At 39.4% G+C, this 22,292-nt stretch overlaps 1 protein-coding gene across 1 annotated transcript; it reads right to left on the reverse strand.

Annotated features, from left to right (window-relative positions):
• Positions 1 to 5,323: 5,323 nt before the first annotated feature.
• On the reverse strand, positions 5,324 to 18,753 carry LOC117289486 (iroquois-class homeodomain protein IRX-6-like). Its single transcript, XM_033770624.1, has 7 exons — positions 18,225 to 18,753; positions 17,617 to 17,847; positions 16,601 to 16,707; positions 13,776 to 14,116; positions 11,063 to 11,842; positions 8,652 to 8,736; positions 5,324 to 7,177 (listed from the first exon to the last, which is right to left on the reverse strand). The coding sequence occupies exons 1-6, from the start codon at positions 18,270 to 18,272 to the stop codon at positions 8,654 to 8,656; spliced, it is 1,590 nt and encodes a 529-aa protein (XP_033626515.1). The 5' UTR covers positions 18,273 to 18,753; the 3' UTR covers positions 5,324 to 7,177; positions 8,652 to 8,653.
• Between the last annotated feature and the right edge of the window lie 3,539 nt (positions 18,754 to 22,292).

The raw sequence follows: 22,292 nt of genomic DNA on the forward strand, positions 1-22,292 counted from the left end.
GTGGTTGTCGTCATTGCCGTTAATGTCGCCATTGTTGTCGCCGTTGTTGTTATTGTTGTTGTTGTTGTTGTTGTTGTTGCTGACAGCGTTGTTAAAGCGATGAACTTTGGCGAGGCTTAATTTTCATTCATGACATATGTTTAATTTAGTTGCAACATAATAACCTTCCTGCTGCTGTTTTCAATGTCACCAACAACATTTATGGTTATCTTATCACAAAGAACGATTTAAAGAAAACAATAAACGTAACATAAAAGTATCAACATTTGGTAGTCCGGGACAATTTTATATGGCTACTGGATGGCCGATGTTGTGCTTAGGCCTACTGTGTGATTATCATTTTATAGCACTGCCAACAAACCGTAAGCATTGGACAATACTTTGGCCCAATTTCATAAAGCCTAAAGCACAACAATTTGCTTAGCATGAAATTTCTTCCTTGATAAAAACAAGATTACCAACCAAATTTGAATGTGTACCACATTGCTTGTTACACTGGCATTCAGCTGTTGTTGGCTTATCCTAAAAATCACGTGGAAATTTGGTTGGTAATCCAGTTTTAATTAAGGAAGAAGTTTCATGCTAAAATTGGTATGCTTACATGTTTCATGAAATTGGGCCATGTTACAAATGACGTAACAATGCAATCCACGGTGAACGCGCAAAGTATAGACTATTTTTTCCTGCTAACCTGTGCAAAAAACACGCTTGAACCTAAGCAATTTTAAAGTCTGAGCAGAAAACATCTGCTTACCGTTAAGTAGCTCTGCGCAAATGGCCCCTGGTGACCATACCGTCTCTGTTTGTTCGACATTCCCTTTCGATTTCGACACGTGCTTAATTTGCCCGTTTGGCGCTGATTTCTTTTGAAACCCAAAATGGCGCCCTACTTGTGACTCATCAATTACCTGTAAAATTACACCGGGGTTAACTCACAATAGACCACAGTTTAAAACCCGAGTCATAGGGACATTAGTTTGAAAGGCATGATACAACATCAACTATCATTTGCGTCTTCCGGAAAATAGGAACCCCAAAATGGGACGAGAAGTTGATGGTCGATTGAGGAGGCGTCTGTGAAGACTCGACGCCGTCACCAGCGGGCAGAACACGGCAGTGATTTGGGGGTTTATCGTAAAGTGGTTCGGAGTTGATACACGGTTGGACTATTGGGGAATCGGATACGTATGATCGATTTGTGTTTACTTCCACCATGTCCATGCATATAAACCTACTTTACATTGATACATGGGCAGCCATATACATCGAGATATACAAGCAACCTCATGTTGATGCATAGTTGCAACAGTAATAGCGAAACTAACATACAGAACATTTTATGTTATGATGGGAATTTTTTTTTGACAGCGAACATAGTTCCTTATTCCCCGTTCACATTTTTACAGAGTCACTTGGTATATGGAAGCTGTCACGGTTTTGTGCTTATCTCAACGTGTAAAAAAGTATGGCAATACTGAACCGGGAAACAGTGAGCGAACTTTGCTTGAGTTGGTCATAGATACTGTACCCTTTCTGCAATCCCTTGAATAGTCACTTTTCAGCGGTTTGAGGGTTTTTGTGTGGCAGGTTATGACAAGTGAAAATGTGTCGTGTCAGACAACGAATGAGCACTCCAGCCTATTCATTCGAGTAAATGCAATTGTAACATGAATACTCATGGCAGCTATTCACCCAGCGACAATATTTACATTCCGATAAAACATCTTGATGGATTGGCAATTCTCTGTTCTTATGTTCCCCCCATATCTGGTTTGCAGGTGCGAATCGGAATCAACAACTTGGTTTCCAATGTTTTCGTGAAGTGTTAAGCCCCTGTGTTATTTGTTGTCATGCCTGTACATGTCCAACCACCACACTTGGCCTGTGTATGGCACTCATGTCAGATTGGGGAAATCTATTTGGATTTTGAAAAATCCGTGGTGGGGGTCGCTTGCCTCTCTCACAAAGTGCACTAAATACGTCAAGTTCAAGACTCAATGTGTGTGTGTGTTGTTCAAGAACTTGAACGCAATCAATCAAAATGGTTGTATGCCCCCGTTGAGGTGTCTCTGTAAAACCGGGTGGAGAGATGCAATAATGGTGTCTGGTTTAGGAGTTGACACTCTAGCAAGAAGACTCACACACACACAAACAAGCCATGGGTGATGTACTGGGGTGTATTAATTGCCTATCGTGACTGTCAAACGCGGTCATTACGACCGAAAACACACCTCGGAGAATAGCTTACGGCCATTCTCCAAAAATCCACGATCCTTTCCCGAAGTCGTTATCACAACTTTTCAATAGCGTTTTAAGTCATGATTATAGTTTTCACTATTTCCTTTCCGAAAACTAATGACATTATGTATGCAGGAGTAAAACTCAATGAGGGTTTCTTCTAATCCACGAATTGAAAAAAAGAAAAATGAGAAGGCTCTCAGTTAATTGGGCGACCTCTCCGGAAAGAGTGTCGAACACAAAAGCCTCCAAAATGCGCACTTTTATGTAGAGGGAGTGATAAATTCGCAGAACTCACGCGGAAGAAGCACATAGCACTAATCTTAGCTCTTCATCCTCGCAGGATGCACACAACTCTCAAGTAAAAGTCACCCTTTTCACCCCTCCATCCTATCATCGCAAAAGCCATTCATTCATTCATTCATTTGCCCAGCCAAATTCTTAAAATGCTCAGCGCACCCGCATTGCCTTTAGGGGTAGGGGGAAACTACTTGATGCGAAATATGCACTTACGCGGGGAAAATCGAAGGCAGGTGAGCCCGATCTGGTGAAATTAATACACATATCGCCCGGACAAGCACAAAATAGGTGAAATGCTTTTTTACACAGTAAGCTAGGTCTTGTAATCAGCCGTAGTATTGATCGAGAGGGATGAATAACGGGCCTATAATGCCGGGTTCTATCCACCCTCACGCTTGTATGTGTTCATTTATTAGCCAAGGCTGCTGCTTCGCAAACGATTTGAACTGATTGGGGTAGTTCGCATAATTAATACATTAGAATAACCCAACTGTGTACTATGTGGTGGTTGGGAGGGAGGGGGGTGTTAGGGGGCCTGATCAGTCACTAGCTCATGTCAACAGCTGTCGTAGTTCTCCAAAACAACCCTATTTATTACAACGTCATGTGTTTAGTACAACCATGTCTGTATCATGTACACACATCGATGACTCAACATTTTTATCAAACCATTCCATATTCTGCAGCACTTTTATCTACAGATCCCCAGTCGAAACATTTTCTCTCAATTTTCTCCAGTTTTGTAGCACCGTTCAACATCCCCCCCTTCACTTAAAAGTTATGCACCACTCAAGGTAACTGAACGCCACAAACAAACCCCGGAGGACGGTGATGTGACTAACTGCAACTTATTTGACTCAGACAGTTTTGAAATGGCCATCCCATAAAAGTAACATCTGGAACTACCACATGAAGTCAAATAGCATTAATGGTTAATGATACACCAGTCCCGTGGGTGGTGAGGGGGGGGGGGAGGGGGGGGGGGGGGGTTCTCCACGAAATAATTCTAAGTACCCCAGAACCTGCATCAACCCCCTCTCCACTTTTGCATATACAAAAGCAAACTATTTTTAATTAATCATGTGGATTATTTGCAATATCATTCAACCCGTAGTCATACTAAGGCTCCACGTAAAGATAGCCTGGTGCTTTGACATGAAATGAGTATAAGAACTTCCATTGTTACTGTTATACACGGGGTACCAGACCAACATGGCCGCCCCATGAAATAAACCAACCACACACTAAAAATGAAATCTGACCAGGTACAGTTATATTCATATTACTCATCATCATTATCAACTTTTATTTTTGTCTCCCACAATGTATTTACAATCCTGTTTCGACAATAACAACGGTATCCATTATAGTTACAAAAAAAAAGCAACATGTATCCACAGATTCCCTGCCAAAGCTTTGCTTTATCGCTACGTTCATGAAAACACAAGTTCAATTGAAGACTCTTCGTTGAAGAAAAAACAAAAATCAAACACCTTTCCCGGACGTTATTACGTCAAAATCTCACTGTAATAAAAAACAATTCAGTTATATACTTTATAATACTTGCCATTATGATTGACTCAGTTACTCGTAATTGGGCAGTACATTTTTAATTGGGCAGTGTAAACAGCTATGCATGTTCAACTTGCAAGAATAGAATTAAGTTTGCACAATTAATTTTGAAATTGTAATGCATATAAAAAACTAGACCAATCAACGTCGACCTATGGTAGAATTCACAGATGCTTTGTATCAGGCAATCTGATTGGATTAAACATTGGACTCGTGCGTATGAAAACAACAATATTTCTCTGGTAACTAAAGTGAACAAACAAAACGATGTAAACAGTGTAAACAAAAGTATGTTGACAATTCTAAGAATTGTTTGTCTGTACGCAACAAGTGACTTGTTAAGCCCCACTTAAAACGTCATGATTTCTGTTGGTCAACCTTTACGGCGTCATCCGAGACGCAGCGCGGTATGGTGTGCCAAACACGCATCGATTTTCAATTGATTCAAAATCCAATGGAATTTATTTTTCGATCTCTAAAGAAATGTCTTCCACTCAATCCAAGAAAACAAACGATTTATAGTCAAATGATTCTTCTTATGACATTTCACAGACAGCCAGCTATAGAACGGTCAGGTTGGAGAAAAAAAAGGAAAACAAATCGAGTAAAAGCAGATTATACGATTGCAAATTACTCATTAAAGACACTGGATACCTTTGATTTTTTTTTGTCAAAGACCAGTCTTCTCACTTGGTGTATCTTAACATTTGCATAAAATAACAAACCTGTTAAAATTTGAGCCCAATTAGTCGTCGAGGATGCGAGATAATATTAAATAATCCAAGAAAAAAACACCCTCTTCACACGAAGTTGTGTGCATTCAGATGCTTTATTTCGAGATCTCAAAATCTAAATCTGAGGTATCGAAATCAAATTCGTAGAAAATACTTCTTTTTCGAAAACTACGTTACTTCAGAGAGAGGCGTTTTTCACAATGTGTTATACTATCAACAACTCCCCATTACTCGTTACCAAGTAAGGTATAATGCTAATAATGTGTGTGATTAATTACCAATAGTGTCCACTGCATTTAAATGGTTGTTTTAAAACGACGCGGGTTGTTCAGTGTTCACGCATTAAATACACATTACTTGGGTAACAGTTTGGGTTACGTCCCACCAATTGTAAAATGTTGCAGTATTATTTTAACATTTTGCTTAAAGTTCAACTTAAAAATAAACCAGTAACTCTAACGAACAGAGTTTTTAAACTGTTTTTTTTTTTGTATGTGGAAAGTATTCTCTTAAAGGTTTTGTATCAAGATTTAACATTTTAAAATTAACCTTTAGGTAAAAAAAAAGGGATAATCAAAACAAAAATTCTATTTAAGTTATTGAAACTTGCATCAAGAAGGATGTATCAGTTAACACACTTGCCACGACGAATTGACGCAAACAAATCGACAATAGCACCATTTTGCCATGGCAACCGTACAACAACCTCTCCATTGTCTGAATATATTTGACCCCTTCTTGAATTTCGATCATTTTGCATGAGACAACTGAGGGGTATTTGGTCACAAACTCTTCAACTTGCATCATCATCTTCTAGACGATGTGTTTAAACTTCTTAAAGAACTCGAGTTTGTAAGACGCAAAATCCCTCTCTGACGTCACAGTGTAACTGTATAAAATCTCATTCATCCAGCATCAAGAAAAGCCATATATCAAATCTAAGAGCCACTTTTTCGAGACTTGAAAACGAAAGATTGCTGGTGATCAACTTGTGGGGCATTAAGTTAGGTTTACATGGTATTTGTACTGAAATATTAACCTCATAATTTGTTGCAGTCTTTGACAAACCATTTATTGGATTGTAGAAAGACAAGTCAACTTTGGTACAACGACAACATGATGTTGCTGCTGTTGTAGTTTTTTAGAGAGGAAAATTCAGTCAAATATTCAGTACATGTGTACGCCTACATAAAGTTAACTTTATGCAACATTTAGGATTTAAATAATCGATAGAATACCATTTTAATTGATTTTACGTTTATTTAGGGGTGACACAGCGAATACAAAATGTTGTTTTTTCTCCTTCAAACTTTCTTAATTTTCGTTACAAATAAAAACATAACGTTTTCCCGCATTTGTCCCTCGAGATATCTCTGGGATGGGTGTAGCTGTTTCGCCATAGATTGGATTAACCAATGGGGCGCTAGATAAACCCGATTGAATAATGACGACACTGTCGCATAGCCAATCAGAATAGCTCATTTTGATACTGCGTCGTGTCTTTCCAGTCAACATGGCGCTTCATGAGCGTCGTTCAGTCCGTGGTCATAATGCCACTACACTTTGAATGTGCCAAAGTACGGAGTGAAATTGAATCCGAAATGGCGACCTTTGTCACAATCCCATATGGCAGATTAAAACATATTTTAATGTCATTTAGAGAGACCTTTATATACATACATTATTCATAATATAATATCCGCTATGGACCTCCATTTATTTAAAAAAAAATGCAACATTTACTAACACAGTCTTATAAAAACATATAACTTCAATGAATATCTCTCATTAAATAAATAACTATTGTTTTGTGTTAAGTGGGGGAAATCTTCAATCTACAACGACCATCTTCAGATGTAACATCAAAAAGGAAAAAGTTTGTCTGTTTTCTATAAATAAGTTTCCACCCTAGTGGACTGGTACCTCATTGGATGGATGTAAGGTCCGTGATGCTACGGTGTGAGGTCACATTTAAACGAGTCAGGAACTAGACACCATATGATCATTTCATCGCTGATCGGCCGAATCACAACCGAGCTGACTATATAGACGTCAGGTTTCCACACCAAATTGCGTTCCATTGACCAATAACAGCGTACGGCAGTTGAGCACTTCCTATAGGCCGTGCAGATCACGTGTTCGAAACTCAGAAAGTTCGCACAACCCAGCATCTTGGTCGGAAGTTACTCAAAATAACGGAGTCTCACTATTATTCAAATGATGACGTCATGAAACGACTGACGTCACGTCTGGCGACGTGTTTTTGAGTCGTCTCAACCAATCAGAATGGTGTCGTTGAGTCTGCGCAGACAGATGACCTTTTGGTTCACAATCTGAAGAAAAGAACATCATAGAAAATGGCGGGTTTAATACAACTTAAAAACGCACACATAAACACGCAATTTCCTGTGCAGGAGTTATTAAAAAACACTCCACAGACCAAGTCATTTATTTATCGACCAATTAGATGAGTGCATTACATGAAGAAGTGGGCAGATAGCCCTTGTTAACATAGCGCATTAGTTTCAAGTCAGCACTCATCTTCATTTTTCTCCATACAATAATTTTGACTATAGACCGCCCCCACACGTTTATGAACCTCCATCCGTTGAAGTCAAATGATATCCCCATGATTGTCCCATTAAGCGTATAGTGTGACTTGTAAAGAAGTACAATCAGCTCTGACTTCCCCCTCAAAATCTCCACAAAATTACGCTGATAGAAGTACAAGGCGAGAAAAAGAAACGTCTCAGTAAGAAATCCAGAAATAACTGATCCCGGGGGATACGGGGAGAAAATCTATAAAGAGTTTGATGAAATTTGTTGAGTTCCGGACCAATGACCGAGACTGTTGCTGTCGTGTTATGTTTTTATTCGATATTATTTTGTTTCTAGTCTATGACACAAATTAAGTGCGAAAGGTGAAGTCTGACTGATTATCCTTAGTAGGGCAGGAAAAGTATAATGTTTAAAGTTTACAACCAAGCCAGGGAATGTTTGACTCCTTTTTACATGGTGTTGGCAGGTGTTTTTTTCCCTTAAGTTTCTTGATAGTTTAGCAAATCAATCAAACAATATTAAGACCTGTTTACATCAATCTACAAGAAAATTATGATTTATTAACTTTTTACGGGTTACCACCATTTCGAGAACCGTGCAAGTATTTTTTTTCCCCCATTTATCCCCTTTAGAGACCTAAAATTGCTAATGGGGCTAAATTGAGCTCAACTCGGTGTGTGGCTCACTCTGGCGATACCATCAATTAAGTCATCTTTATGCATTGTCAGTTTTCGGTCTTGTTCTTGCTCTTCTTTTTGTTCTTGTGTATAATACGCGTCCACAACATGCTTTGCTTTGGGTGGGTCATCTTAAAGGCAGTGGACACTATTGGTAATTACTCAAAATAATTATTAGCATAAAACCTTACTTGGTAACGAGTAATGGGGAGAGGTTGGTAGTATAAAATATTGTGAGAAACGGCTCCCTCTGAAGTGGAGTAGTTTTCGAGAAAGAAGTAATTTTCCATGAATTTGATTTCGAGACCTCAGGTTTAAAATTTGTGGTCTCGAAATCAAGCATCTGAAAGCACACAACTGCGTGTGACAAGAGTGTTTTTTCTTTCATTATTATCTCGCAACTCCAACGACCAATCGAGCTCAAATTGGTTATTTTATGCATATGTTGAGATACAGCAAGTGAGAAGACTGGTCTTTGACATTTACCAATAGTGTCCACTGGCTTTAATAATCACCGGAGAAGGTTATAGGTTTGCCCAGTGATTGGGAAGAGAGAGGCAAGCAAGCTTACCTTTATCTCCTCGGGACTGGCTTAAAAGCTGTCCTCATCGGCTCCTCCGATTCACGACTCTCTGAACTCTCTCGCCTCGAGTCAACTGCAAAAATAAGAAATAAAATCATAAATAAATCAATAAATAAATGCATGTATCAAAATCAAGAAATAAATATATAAGTGAAGTCAAAGGTAACGATCGTTTCCAAGATCATCGTGGCGTTCAGAACACGTGAGTTTTATCCATTAAACTGCTTAAAGCGGAAAACAACCGCTAAGCAATTGCTTACACCGTTACCAGCCAAAATTACCAAGTCATGTATTTCCCTTATATATTTTACCTCACCAGATTTAAACAAGATTTCCTTCTGGAACTGAGTCCAGAAACTTTAACATATAAAAACAATTCTTGTGTATAAAAAATAGGGAACTCAATGAAATTTAATGCGTTTTTCCGAGCAGTCTTTTTTTACGCGGTCAAGTAAATGACAAACGTACCGTACAAAAGGCCCTCCCTCCCCCAGGGACAAGGCCTTAAACTTCGGGTCGGGTCTACGAACTCCCGTTACAGTATTTTAGCCTATATGTTTCATAATACACCACACTGCCAACAAACAAGAAGGAGGGGAGAAAACAAGAGTGGGATAGAATTTTAATGTTAATGGCCCAAGTCATCCATTTGTATTTTTAGCACCTGTCGCTTGCGGACTTGACAGAAAGAAAAAATTGTTTATGCGACAAGAATAAATTAGCTGAATAGTGCCGTTTTTTTGTTGTATTATTTTACCGTTTTGCTTCTGTGGGCGAGCCAAGCTAACATTTAAAACTTGTATCATTGCATATACTGCGACTTCTACATCTACTGTGTCCGCAGACTAAAATTTATACAAAACGAACAACTAAGTGAATTTCCTGACTTTAGTTTAATTAAAACATCCTTCATTATTATTAGCCATAAACATTTACGAGTAGATCATTGCTGGTGTTATATTTTACGCATAGGGATTTTATACAATTATAAGTAACTACACAATTTCAACCAAAAAGCTTGCAATATTGACGACAAGTAAATGAAATGAAATTAACATTTTTAATTAAATTTATCGAACTAAATTCGGGGAGCATGTATCTAAAATCGCATTTCTGCATTAATTTTAGTTTTGAAAAATTATTTAAGTTATGGCGAACGGGATAAGTATAACAGATGGAATGATTTCTGATTTGTTTTAAAACTCAAACTCAAAGATTGAGTAAAGTTCTGTGAATTTTCAGCAGGCACAAAACCCCGCAAACAAATATTTTGAATGATTTAGTATAATCAGATCAACACTTCATTTTGGAATGAACTTCGTTTTGGGTTTACAATAATCGGAAAAACCTCACAAAGAAATACATTGCACTTCGAACGAGAAAGGGGCAAATTTGGTACACTCATTTAGTTAGGCCCAATAGTTAACTTTTATTATTATAATGTCTGTACTGTGTGCGCACATTGCAAAGAGATAAATGCTTTTGTTTTAAAATGCTCTTGTTTTTCTTTGTCTGCAAAGTGTACCGACCCTTTCCCACGACGAGTAATTGAAAATACATTATCCACACACTCGGGCAACAACGGGCTTCCATAAAACATTATACTAAATACAACAATGCGTGTAAATATTATAACAGATTGAAAATACATTTCCTTTTTTCTCGGTTTTGTTGTCGTTACCACACCGCCAATGTTTATTATCATAGTGTTTGACATTGTTTCACGGTTTGCCAGCGCGTCATTGGTTCTCTGTCATCGAGCCTTTTTTCCCTCTATCTCATTTTACCGGAGCGACACGGTGCTTTTGAGACCTGGTGCCCCCCCCCCCTGCGGGCGGCGTTTTTCAGAAATGCCGCACTTAATCGCGGTATTAACGGCTAAAGTGCCGTGTTGAAAAGCTACCGGACCCCAGGGCTCAATAAGCGGCTAGCTATTATACAGCCATGAACTGATCAAACTTCACCAGTGAGTCGTCCAATATAGAGGTGATATGATAATCAGTTATGTTGAGGCTTTATCTCATTTTCAACTTCATTAAGGATTATTCACAGTGTTAGTTTGTGTAAAGATTATGGAAACAACACATTTACCTATAGTTTCGGTTGCAGTTAATTTTGTGCCAGGTTCTTCTTTTCCATATTGTTTTCTTAATCAAACAAGGAAACTGTTTAATAATTCGGTTAACGCACAGCGTGTTGGTAACCGTTAGGCAAATATTGCCATGTGCCACAAAGAAAACATTGCGGTGTTTTCGCGCCTGCTGCATTGGAGGTGGAATGTAAACTAATTTCTGCGCCCGTGTCACGCATGGCAGCATGATGATAGTATAGAACCATCGGTAAGTGTTAAGTGAAAATATTGAGACTTTAAGAGGGGGAGAGGTTTGAAACCTGCTTACCTTCTTTCTGAGGTGATGTTGAGACAGATAAACCATTATGTAAGACTGATACATCGTGTGCTAGGAGGGGGTACCTGTTGCCGCCGTGCCCGGGCACTGTGGAGAACAGCGGTCCTTGTGAACTGCTCACAACACACGTCGGCGCTCCTTGGTGATTCGAAGCGGCAGCTGACAGTTGATGCATGGGGATTCCAGTCGCCATCCTCGGTATAGGCAACCCTCCGTGGAATTGTCCATCTACCCATTGCCGTAGTGAACTCATAGGTGAGTCGTACGGTGTACGGAAGTTCTGCGCTAGACTGGCCGGCATGGCTGCCACGCCGCTGTGTACGGGGGACCGAACGGGGGATCTGGATCGCCTCTCTCGCTCGGGACTACTCGATGTGGCCGTGTGGGCCAGCGACCAAATCTTTGGTTTTTCAGTCTGTCTGCTGGGCAGCGGTTTATCGCACGGGGATGATCTAGAGGTAGGCCTACATGTTGCCCTGATGGTGGACGGCAAGGGGGTTGGACTTGGGCTTCTCTTGTTTCGGCAAACTGGGCTGAATTGTTCTCTGGATCTCTGCACATGATGATGGCGATCATCTTCAACATCATCATCATCGACAATGACACTTATTGAGTCTCTACCGGTGTCGGTGCTGAGAAACCCGGGCGGTACTCGCGACACAAGACGCGGAACACTGTTACTACTACAATCACTCACGATGATTTCCTGATCCTCATCCTCGTCGTCTTTCTCGTTGTTATTCTCTTCTCTGATTCCTTCAACATCTGACACTACCAATGAGAGATAGAAAAGACAAAATGGATATCAGAACACTTTGATCTAACAGTATCAACAAACAAAGAACACCATGAAAGCTTTCACGGTCTTGTGGAAGCAGGGGGGGGGGTCAAAAACGGAACCTTAACCCTCATTTCTTTATCATAACTAAACAAAATAAATATTTCACCAGTATAATAGTTGAACATTCTGGGTTTTTTTTTAAATAGGAGTGGGCGGGAAAATTCGCGCTTAATTCAAAGCGACACAACTCATTTTTTTTTTGTCTGGGGATGGCGATATTTAGTTTCACTCGTCCCTTTTCCCTCAGTCCCCCGTCATCGATATTTCCCTTCGTGAGGACCGTTTGTTTGCCGTGCTTTCAAGTGTCTTTGCCTGAGTAGGTAGGGCGAGTTTAATGTTTAGCAGCGTAGTGTCATGCTTGCACAACGCGGTCTGCGAAGCACGTTCGCCCCGAGCTACGAGAGAGCGCCAAGCAGAGCGGAAGCGCTCTCCCATCCGTCGCCCGGATCATTCTCTTGGAGTGGCCCCTTATTTGACACGCTCTCGTGCTAACGAAAAATTAATTTTCGCAAATTTTGCCAATTGAGAGTTTCTTTTCATGGCGCTCCTTCATGAAAATTGGTCATCAATTTAGAAACCCTCGGTGATGGGGAATGTGTATGCGCAGTGTGATAACAAACACAATACCCCTTTACTTGTTATAGGGTTGGTCTAATTTCAACGCAATAAAACAGCCGGATCATTTAACGAAGAGAATTTGAGGGCTTTGTGAAAAAAGGGAAAACAGGGGAAATAAAAGAGGAGGGGAAAACCTTGAAGTCTCATGCCGTGATTAAGCAAACAGAACTGACTTCAAGAGATAATATGGAAGACATCATGTCAATAGCGATTTGATATGAAGCTAGGATGAGGGACAAATAATAATAACTATGACAGCCAGTAGAGAACAAGGCGAGCGAGCGATATTAGTAATCATCGATCGTATTAAATACAAACCTGTCTGTGATATGACAATACAAAATTACAATCAAAAACAGAGCAAGCAACAAACAAACAGCGTAAGCCGGAATGGTTGCGTATGAGTCAGTGCAGATAATACGCGATTAAGTTCACTTATGAAAATATTACATTGCAGTGATGAATTACATTGCAATACTATTAACTGTTATGTAAAACCCATCCATAGAAATACACCAATGCGAATTGCCAATCAGTCAACAGCATCAGTCAAATTACAAAGGTTTTTTTGTCTTTTTTGTGTTTTTAATTGCTGAATTAATTTTACGTGCTTTATTGGTTGAGTGACTCTCGGGTTCCCGTGGCTTGCACCCACGGCATTAATTTCAGGTTTTATTTCCCCCTCAGCGGGCCTACTGCTCCAACCGCCGGTGGAGTTATCCAGGCAGATCAAAAGCTCCCCCCCCCAAAAAAAACAAAAAAAAACAAAAAAAAAAAAACTGTGTGATTTGGATAATAATCGGAGTTTTCCTTGACTCTTTTTCCCCCCTGGGAGCATTTCAAATTGACCAAGTTGTTGCGTCATGGAGCTGATAAAAATTCATTGCGGTCTGGATCCAAATTTGGTTAAATATTTACATGATTGGCATAAAGGATTGATAGCAAACTGTGGATGAAACTTGATTGATGTGCATAATTAGCCACTATATCATAGGATTGAGGAATTGTTGAGTTGGTCAATTGCTAATCTAGCTTGGTTTCGCGACTCAGCATTGTTGTGGGGTTCTTAAAAACAACCTTTCCTTCCTGATCGGATAGGACGGCAACTAAAACTGTTTTACTTTTTCAAGATGCAAGTCAAGTCTACTTAGGATGTGGTGGGTTTTAAGATCTTAAAAACAGGAGATTTTGTTGGTAAACATTGTTAGACTGCTAATCCCCCCAAACAAGCGGATTAAAACTTACATGGTCCGTTAGGATTACTGTCCAGATCTGTCCCTAATCCCTCCATGTCGTCATCCCGATCGTGATCCTCGTCCGATTCGTAATCTTCTTTCCTGCCGTCGCCACACCGATTCCTCGGTGACCACGTCATCTTGTTCTCCTTCTTGAGGCGTCTTCGGGCGTTAGCGAACCACGTGGAGACCTGAGTGAGGGTCATTTTGGTGATGATGGCCAGCATGATTTTCTCTCCTTTAGTGGGGTACGGGTTCTTACGGTGCTCGTAGAGCCAGGCTTTTAGCGTACTCGTGGTTTCACGCGTTGCGTTCTTGCGTCTGGCTCCGTTCAAATCCATCGCCCCATATCTGCCACACACATAGCAAAACAAAATAACAATGGTTAAATAAATATCAAAATAATGATGGTTAAATAAATATTGTTAAAAATCCGTAACTCTCTTTACTGATTTGACAAACCGCAGTGTTTTTTTGTATAACCGTTTCGTACCCAAACCCAAATCAAGCCTGCGAGATCAACCTGCGGTACTTGACTCTTACTAACCCAATCGCTTGTTTCTGACGCATCCCGTAGTGTGTTGTTTGCTTAACAACAATACAAAACAAAACTTAACAATAAACTCAAAATAATTGAAGTAAAAATATAGAGAAAGAAACCTACCTAACATTGCTTAATGTCACATATAATATCTCTAATCTTACTTTCCAAAACCCAGGTACTGCGTTTAACGAAGGATTTTTATATAATAGATGTTAAATTTGCATCGGGGATAAAGAATATTGTTTTTGTTTAAGCATAGGGGCCTACACCGATGTGTGTTAGCACTGTATACTCAGTACTTTCCCAAGTCCTGTGATAAAAAAAAATATTACATGCATATTACTCGGGTGGGACTCGAACCAACGACCCTTGCAATTCCAGAGCGGTGCCTATAAGTTTTTTTAATTTACTATTCGTTAAAATGGAAACTATTTCATTCGAAATTTTTGAAATGTTCTTTAAATCACTCGCAGGGACAAAGCAAAATTGTTGGTACACCGATCGCATTTAAAATAATGTTCCCAGACAAAACAGCTAAATTAAAGTAATAAACGCTCGCCTGTCTAATTAAACTAATTTAAACCCATCTCTTTCATACCATTAAGTTACACTTGAACTAAACAAGTTTAATTAATATCTACTCAATAATTAACACACACATATTGATCATCGGGTTTATTGTATAGCAGTTATAAAAAGCCAATATCTCAAATTAAGTTTGTTTCCCCATAAATTGTCCTCACAAATTGAGAAGTATACGAGGGGAGCTTTTGTTTGAGTACCGTTAAAAACAAATTTAACTGTCATAGTAGTTGATATTGATAGCTTATTAGCGACGCGTGATCCATATCATCCATTTGAACCTTAATAGTACAGTACACAGAGCAGAACATGAAAACATGTGTTGGATGGAATTGTGTCCTTCACAAAGCAAAATCCAATTAAGCATTTTGTTCCATTATGATTAATTAAAAAGTCGAAGGCTCATAAAAATAGATAATGTTCACAAAGAAACATGAGCCGATTAAACACAACGTACGCAGACCAAATTAAAACATGCGGGTTGATGTGTGAACTAAGATCTAATTGTGTTTAAGAAACGGGTGCCACATTAAATACGGGTTAAATGGACAATAATTACAAAGTGTCTTGGGTATCTCTCTCCAGTCGAAAGCCTCAAATTTTTTTGTGGTGAAAAAATTATATGACTTCTTCTTCATTCAGTTAAGAAGAAAGAAAAAAACATTACTTGAGGCATCATTCCAGGAGGGCGGCCGGTCCTGCCCTCCAACTGTGTATTTCCAAACAAGTCAATCCACGCAATGTCATTACGGTCTCTTACAATAACAACAAAAGCTCGGTTCTTATTTCACAAGCTAATTGGAGGTAACCGCCTACACCCAGATACAACACTGCCAGTTAGAAGAAGAAAAAAATGAGAACTGAAATAATAAAAACTGCGAGACCAGGAACAAAAACCGGACAAATTACGAGTCATTACAACACGCAGTGAACAACCCCCGCTTAGTTTTCAAACAAAATAAAAAAAAGCAATAAAAGACAGCTTGAGAAATACATATTCATTTCAAATGTTTCCTCATTCGTCTGTTTTGTCTTCTTCTTTCCAGTCTTCTTCTTTCCAAAATTGTCCGCGTACATGTTACTCGGTCAATACAGTTTGTTGAATAGGGGTAGTACAGTATAAATAACTACTGAGAAAAAAGGGAAGAAATTGCGTTGGCGGTAAGTGACTGTTAGCGATTGAGTTTGTGTTCTTTGCTGATTTTGTTTATTGTGATCCGTGATTTTGAGTTAACTGACCCCAACCGTTTAAATATTTCCGCCCAGCTCATTTCCTCATAACTAGTATTCTACACAACACAATACTAAACCCAACAGTGGTTACATCAAACAAGTTCAAGTACTCACTACTAAATTTTAAATTTAAGAATGGGAGGGCCTCTGCTTTTTATTTCTGTTCGTTTTGCAACTTTCAAGGCAAAGTATTATTTTCTATTTCAACAAGTTGCAACAGTGAGACTTCTTATTTTGCCACTGAATAATATCAACTCTTTCAGGTCGCCTACACATACATGTAGCAAAAGTTGGGTCATGGGCATTCTAATAACTTCATAATATTAATTTGTCATACAATACAGGCTTCTCCCGTTCGATGAAAGCTATTGAATACGAATTGCTTCAATCGGTTCAAATGACAAGTTGCTTTCATGATCTATAATTGATTGATATACTTCTGACTATAATTTGTTTGAGATGACTGTTCGACTCACCTATCACCGTAGTACTGATATGTGGTTGGGTCGTACGGGTAGCAGGCAGTGGGCTGGGCCAGTGCGCTCCAACCCTCGGTGTTACTTTTTAAATCGTACGCTGAATTCTGTTCCGGAATAAAAAAATAAAAAAACATAATCATTTTAACTTTAGCAAGAATTCACGAGGAGACAGCTTGAAGGCAGAGAGGACTTAGTCTGATAACGACTGTAAGATACATTCAGTCAAATAATAACATCAGTAAACTTCAACAATATATATTTTTTCTTTCTTTCTGTTAAGCCCCATTGAGACGTCTTGGTAAATTGGCCAATAGTTGTTTTCAACCTTTTTGGTTTCTCTCGTGAAAACAAAAAATTAAAAAACCCATGCAAACCACGGTCTGCAAATACGGGACTTTTGAGTGTTTTTCGCCTTGTTGTGTGCTCATCATTCATACACTGAGACTGACAAACAAAACAAACCCCGGAGGATCTCTATGTTTGGTTTCTGAACTCAAGAGTTTGCCATTAAGTGGGGATAAGTATTTGAACTATGGGAGAAGTACAAGGAATATAAGCAAACTGACTGAACGGTTAAGTCTCGACAAACTTTGTGTTTAAAATCTTAGAGAGTCCTCCGATTGTGTGATTTGATTGATTGGACATTTTTGTACACAAACATTCCATGGAGCTTGTTTTGTTTACAGTAAGAAAGTCACCAACCTTAATGTCTGTTTTGGAAATAATAACAAAACCGTTTGCAAAACTATCAACTAAATAAAATAAAGATGGTGAAACTGAAATGGGTTTTGGTTGGATTTTGAGACGAATGTGCAAAAATTACGTGTGAATAAAAATTACATTAGTTCTTTCTGACAAGATGTATAATAAAATGACCTCACAGAATATAATAATAATAATAATAATAATAATTAAAACTTATAAAGCGCCATCTATCTAAGACTAAACTAATATGCAATCGGAAACAAATTTGTACAAAGTGTGGAGTGTTCAAACACAGGATTCATACTCACGAGAGGTGAATAGAATGCAGACGGATCTGCAGCGAAGTGAACGAAGCCCTGGTCGGTAGCATACGGCGATGAGTACAGGGCAGGGAGTCCGGCAACTCGGGAGTGAAGTAGCGCGGTGGCACGGTTGTCCAGTGGGGAGCAACACACCGCTTGCCCGGTGTGTGGATCTGTCACGACCGGTCGGCCGCTCTCGCAACATGACGATGCTGGTGTGGCTGCGGACATCAGTAACTGTGGAAAGAGAAAAATAGTGGACATTGTAAATTACTAGAAAACTTATACAGGTGTTTGTTTACAAAAATGATACCCTACTTACTCCTTGCAGTGCAATAGGCCTAAGGGTATTTATAATAATTCAAACTTGGCAGAAATTTATGAAATCAATAAATTATTTCAATGTACAAACAAAACAATTGCAATGCAATCAATTAAAATCATAACTATAGAGAATAGGGAAAAGGAGTACGACAACAGTCAAATAATTGGAGACACTTTGTAACACCTTCTTCGTCGAGGGAACTATTACGTAATAGTCTCACCGCCTTAAAGCAATTGCTTAATTAACTCTTAGTTAATTATAATTTGAATGTTTACACTTGGATAATTACCTGAGAAGAAGCTGGATAAGGATAACCGAACTGTGGAAAAGTAGACATGATTGCTCTCCAATGTTTTTCAAAAGTTTTCTTTTCAACTTGGCGTTAAAAACTCTTGTCTTCTTCTTCGGGTAATAAAATCCTCGGCCGGTATAAAAATCCCATGTGTGTTTTTCTCTTCAACTCTGGACGGTGGTTTAGGTGCTTCAAGATTATGTTCTTAACCGTGGAGCAAGATGAGTTTATATGTTGGAAATGCCAGCACAAGTTCCTGAATTCAAGTAAAGTTTCCAAGTTGCATCTCCACTCGAGGTCCTCCTACCTACACAGCTGACGACAGTACACGAGCGCCGTTCGGTGGGGAAGTTGCTTCCGAGCAGCGCGTGTCCTACAAGTAAACTCTGTTTTAGACCGTGTCGGAGTTATGACGAGGAAGGTACCGGGGCCACCTTATTTCGGCTACCGTACCGCTTTTTTAAGGGCCCGAGGTCGTGTTCAGGAACATGTACATACATACGAGTACACTGTGTCAGTATCTGGTCACTTTAAAACACGGGGGCCAAAACAAGCATGCGTGCACACGACGTGACACTGGCATACACGATTGGGCCAATCATACTGGCTGCCGAGCTGATCCCCCACATCGCATGTTGATTGGCAGTACGGTCATTAAGTGCACTACCAACGGCTCCCCTACAATAGAGTTCCGCCCAACTGGGCGTGTGTATCCCTAGCCCGTATTCCCTCCCCCGATATAATACTACGGGTACAGTTTGATTAGTCCAACATCGTTAACATATTCATCGTTTTCTTAGGAATTACTGGGCACGTGTAACATGTGGAAGGCATGTTAGTGGCATGTTAGTACACGAAGGCTAGATTTGCTAGGTCTGTTAACTCGTCCATATTATCAGCTCGCGCATTTGGCTGCGGCGGACAAGCCAATAAGGCGATGCGGTTGCGCTCTTCACATTACCACCACAGCACTCAGTCCAATCGTCCCGTTAGCCATGGAGCCCGCCACCAAGCGTTCGTCTCGCGTCAACTCACTCCCATCAAGCGATGATGGATGGGGTAATAATGCATTCACAGGATTGCGTTTCTATCTACCGTCGCCCCTCGGTGCCCATAAAAGCCCGTCTCTTTTCTCTCTTTCATTCCGGCTAGCGTATCAGTAGCCAACACCTCCAGGGTTTAGTCGTTCCATGTGACCGATTCAAGGCAGTTTACCCTTTTACGAATTCTCGTGTTGAACAGATTACTCCCATTGAATGGAATCAAATAGTCTTTTTGTCTAAACATTGTCAACGATACACATTCATTACTTTAGGGCTAGAAATTAGGCAGTCAAAATGCGTCTACTTTCGGTCAAAAACCTCAACATGGACAAAGGGGGTAACAAATTCACCTTGAAATTCCGGTCATGCAGGACGTTTGACATAAGGTTATTTAGGGTTTTTAACTTCTTTCTTACCGATCTAAATGGTTTCGAAAATTACCCGTAAGTTTGTGGTTGGTGAGTGACAAGAAAAATGGGTTGTGCATTGGACCATGATATGTTAGGGTTGACATTTGATTCGTGAATTGTTGTTTTTTTTTTAACGAAATTTCGAACACGTTAGTTGAGGTTAGGGAACAAAGTTAGTAGATACTGTATTCACTTTTTATAGAAAATCTTTAGCCCTGTGATTTGTATATAATGCTCGATAGTCTAGTTCGTTATGGAGCCGGGCTGCTCTGTGGATGTGTAAGCGCGATTAGAAAAGTCCCAACATAGTTTGAAATAGAGGAAATGCAAATTATGTATTTACCTTTTATTTAGGTGAAAATGCACACGGTTGTATACACAGCTTATTGACAAAAATTATATGGTTGTACCACAAAACCTTTCGAATCTTATATCATCAACTATAGCTAGCCAAAACGTTTACATCGTTTGGTGTGTCTACACTGTCATAGTTCGTGATAAAATGCGCGGCATTTTAATTTTTTTATTTAAATAGATGGAAATTGTTTTGTATGCTGATTGACAAAATTCGTATGGTTCAACCTCAAATTATTTTAATTTCTACAAAAAAAAAAAAAAAAAAAAAATATGTGCCACAGCATTGAGCAATGTAGCTACCAGAAGATAATGCTGAAAATCTCACAAAGTGGTGAACAAAAATATCCAGTCGAATGGAGGATGAAGTTGACACTTTCCCGAATGATAGGCAGTGGGCCTAATTCAATAGAGCTGCTTAAGCAAAACATTTTGCTTAACAAGTTCCTGCTTAGCAGAAATAATCAGGATACCAGTCAGAAATAGTATACTTGTACGTGCTATGTATGTTCACTGGTAACCTTAACCTGGTAAGCACAATTTATGCGCTGAGCTACGTCTTGTGCTTCAGCAGCCCTACCAACTCGGGCCCTGGTATGAGAACCTAACCATTGGCCTAATTTCATAGAACTGCTCAGGTACACAAATAAAGCTTAGCAATACAAAATAACATAGCATAACATTTTTTTCTGTAATTAAAACAGGATTACCAACCAAATTGTCACGTAATTTTTAGGATAGGTAAACAACAGCTGAATGCCAGTAACAAGCATTTTCAACGAATTAAAATTTGGTAGGTAATCTTGTTTTTATCAAGGAATTGGAATAAATGTTGTGCTAAGCAAACTTGTGTGCTTACAGGCTTTATGAAATTTGGCCCTGGTGCGATAGCCAGGCAGATAGAGAGGAGGGGAGAGAGAGAGAGAGAGAGAGAGAGAGAGAGAGAGAGAGAGAGAGAGAGAGAGAGAGAGAGAGAGAGAGAGAGAGACCTACACCAACAAGGAGATGGATTGGGTAATGGATTGATCCTGGCCATAGGGTAGCCGTCTCTGTCTTATCACCAAAGCCCAGTCCTCCCTCCCACAAACCCGGTCCAAGCCAGTCTGGCGCCCGTATCACTCACTCTATGTTTAGTCAGCTTCGGCTTCAAAAAACAGTCCTCGGTGGCAGTAGTAAGCAAAACAGAAACACGCAAGGCCAATGGGCGGACATGTTATGGGGTTTTGAGGCCTGCTCCCATGGGTCTTCCGATATAGTAAAGCAAGGAATCCCTGCTATATTGCTGTCGTGTGGAAAGCGGCTTTTGACTACTAAACACCACAATATTGTCATAACGCTGCAAAATCGAATGAAGAGAAAACAAATTAGTAAAAACGTGTGTTTGGCAGTTATACAGTTTTGATTGAACGTAATATGAAACAAGATGGCACCCTTATTATGATGAGCAGTATGGTGTACTAACGTAAAGTGGCTAGCCATGTGGTTCCCCTCTCTTTGCATGAAGCATCGTATGTCAAGCAAATCCAGCACCAGTGATTCTCGGAATTAGCACCGAATTTTGCTCAAAAATCCACCCCTAAACAAAAACTATGTATTTATTTATTTATTTATTTATGTATTTACTTCAAGAGAATACAACATATCAGCACAACGCCTGTTTTACATTAAGGTCATGTGAAAATAAGGGGAAATACTTAAAAATAATTAACATAGCAGAAAGCATATTTCTTGCTGGACCCATTCTTGTTCGTGTTCGCAGGAAGAACAATTCTTGTTTTGTCTTATACATCACTTAATGTTTTTAATCAATCGAATAAAACACTGACATGGCTAGGTATACCTTTGGTACTGTAATTACCCTATAATTATTAACCATAACACTTTTTGTTGACAATAAAAAATCAGTTATAGAAACGAACCCGTTTGAAGTAATGTAGTTGTTAATAAGGAAGTGAGTAAATATTGATAAACCAACATTTTGAATCTGACAAAGGCAGGCATAAATCCCTCTTCATGCATCTGAAGGCACACAAATCAATACAACAACGGTGACTTGTTTTTCATTATTTTCTTGCAAGAGTGTGATGACCAAGTGACCAAGTTATTGTATGCATATGCTGGGATATAACTTTAGCTACGTAGTCTAATTAAAAACTATCATAGATTGGATCTCGAAGAAAAGGAATTTAATTAAGTATTCTTCAAAGAACAATGCTCTGCTCGGAAAGTGATATCAATGGCAAACCGAAGGTGAAACC

Source organism: Asterias rubens, chromosome 4 (assembly GCF_902459465.1).
Source record: "Asterias rubens chromosome 4, eAstRub1.3, whole genome shotgun sequence".
NCBI classification, from domain to species: Eukaryota; Metazoa; Echinodermata; class Asteroidea; order Forcipulatida; family Asteriidae; genus Asterias; species Asterias rubens.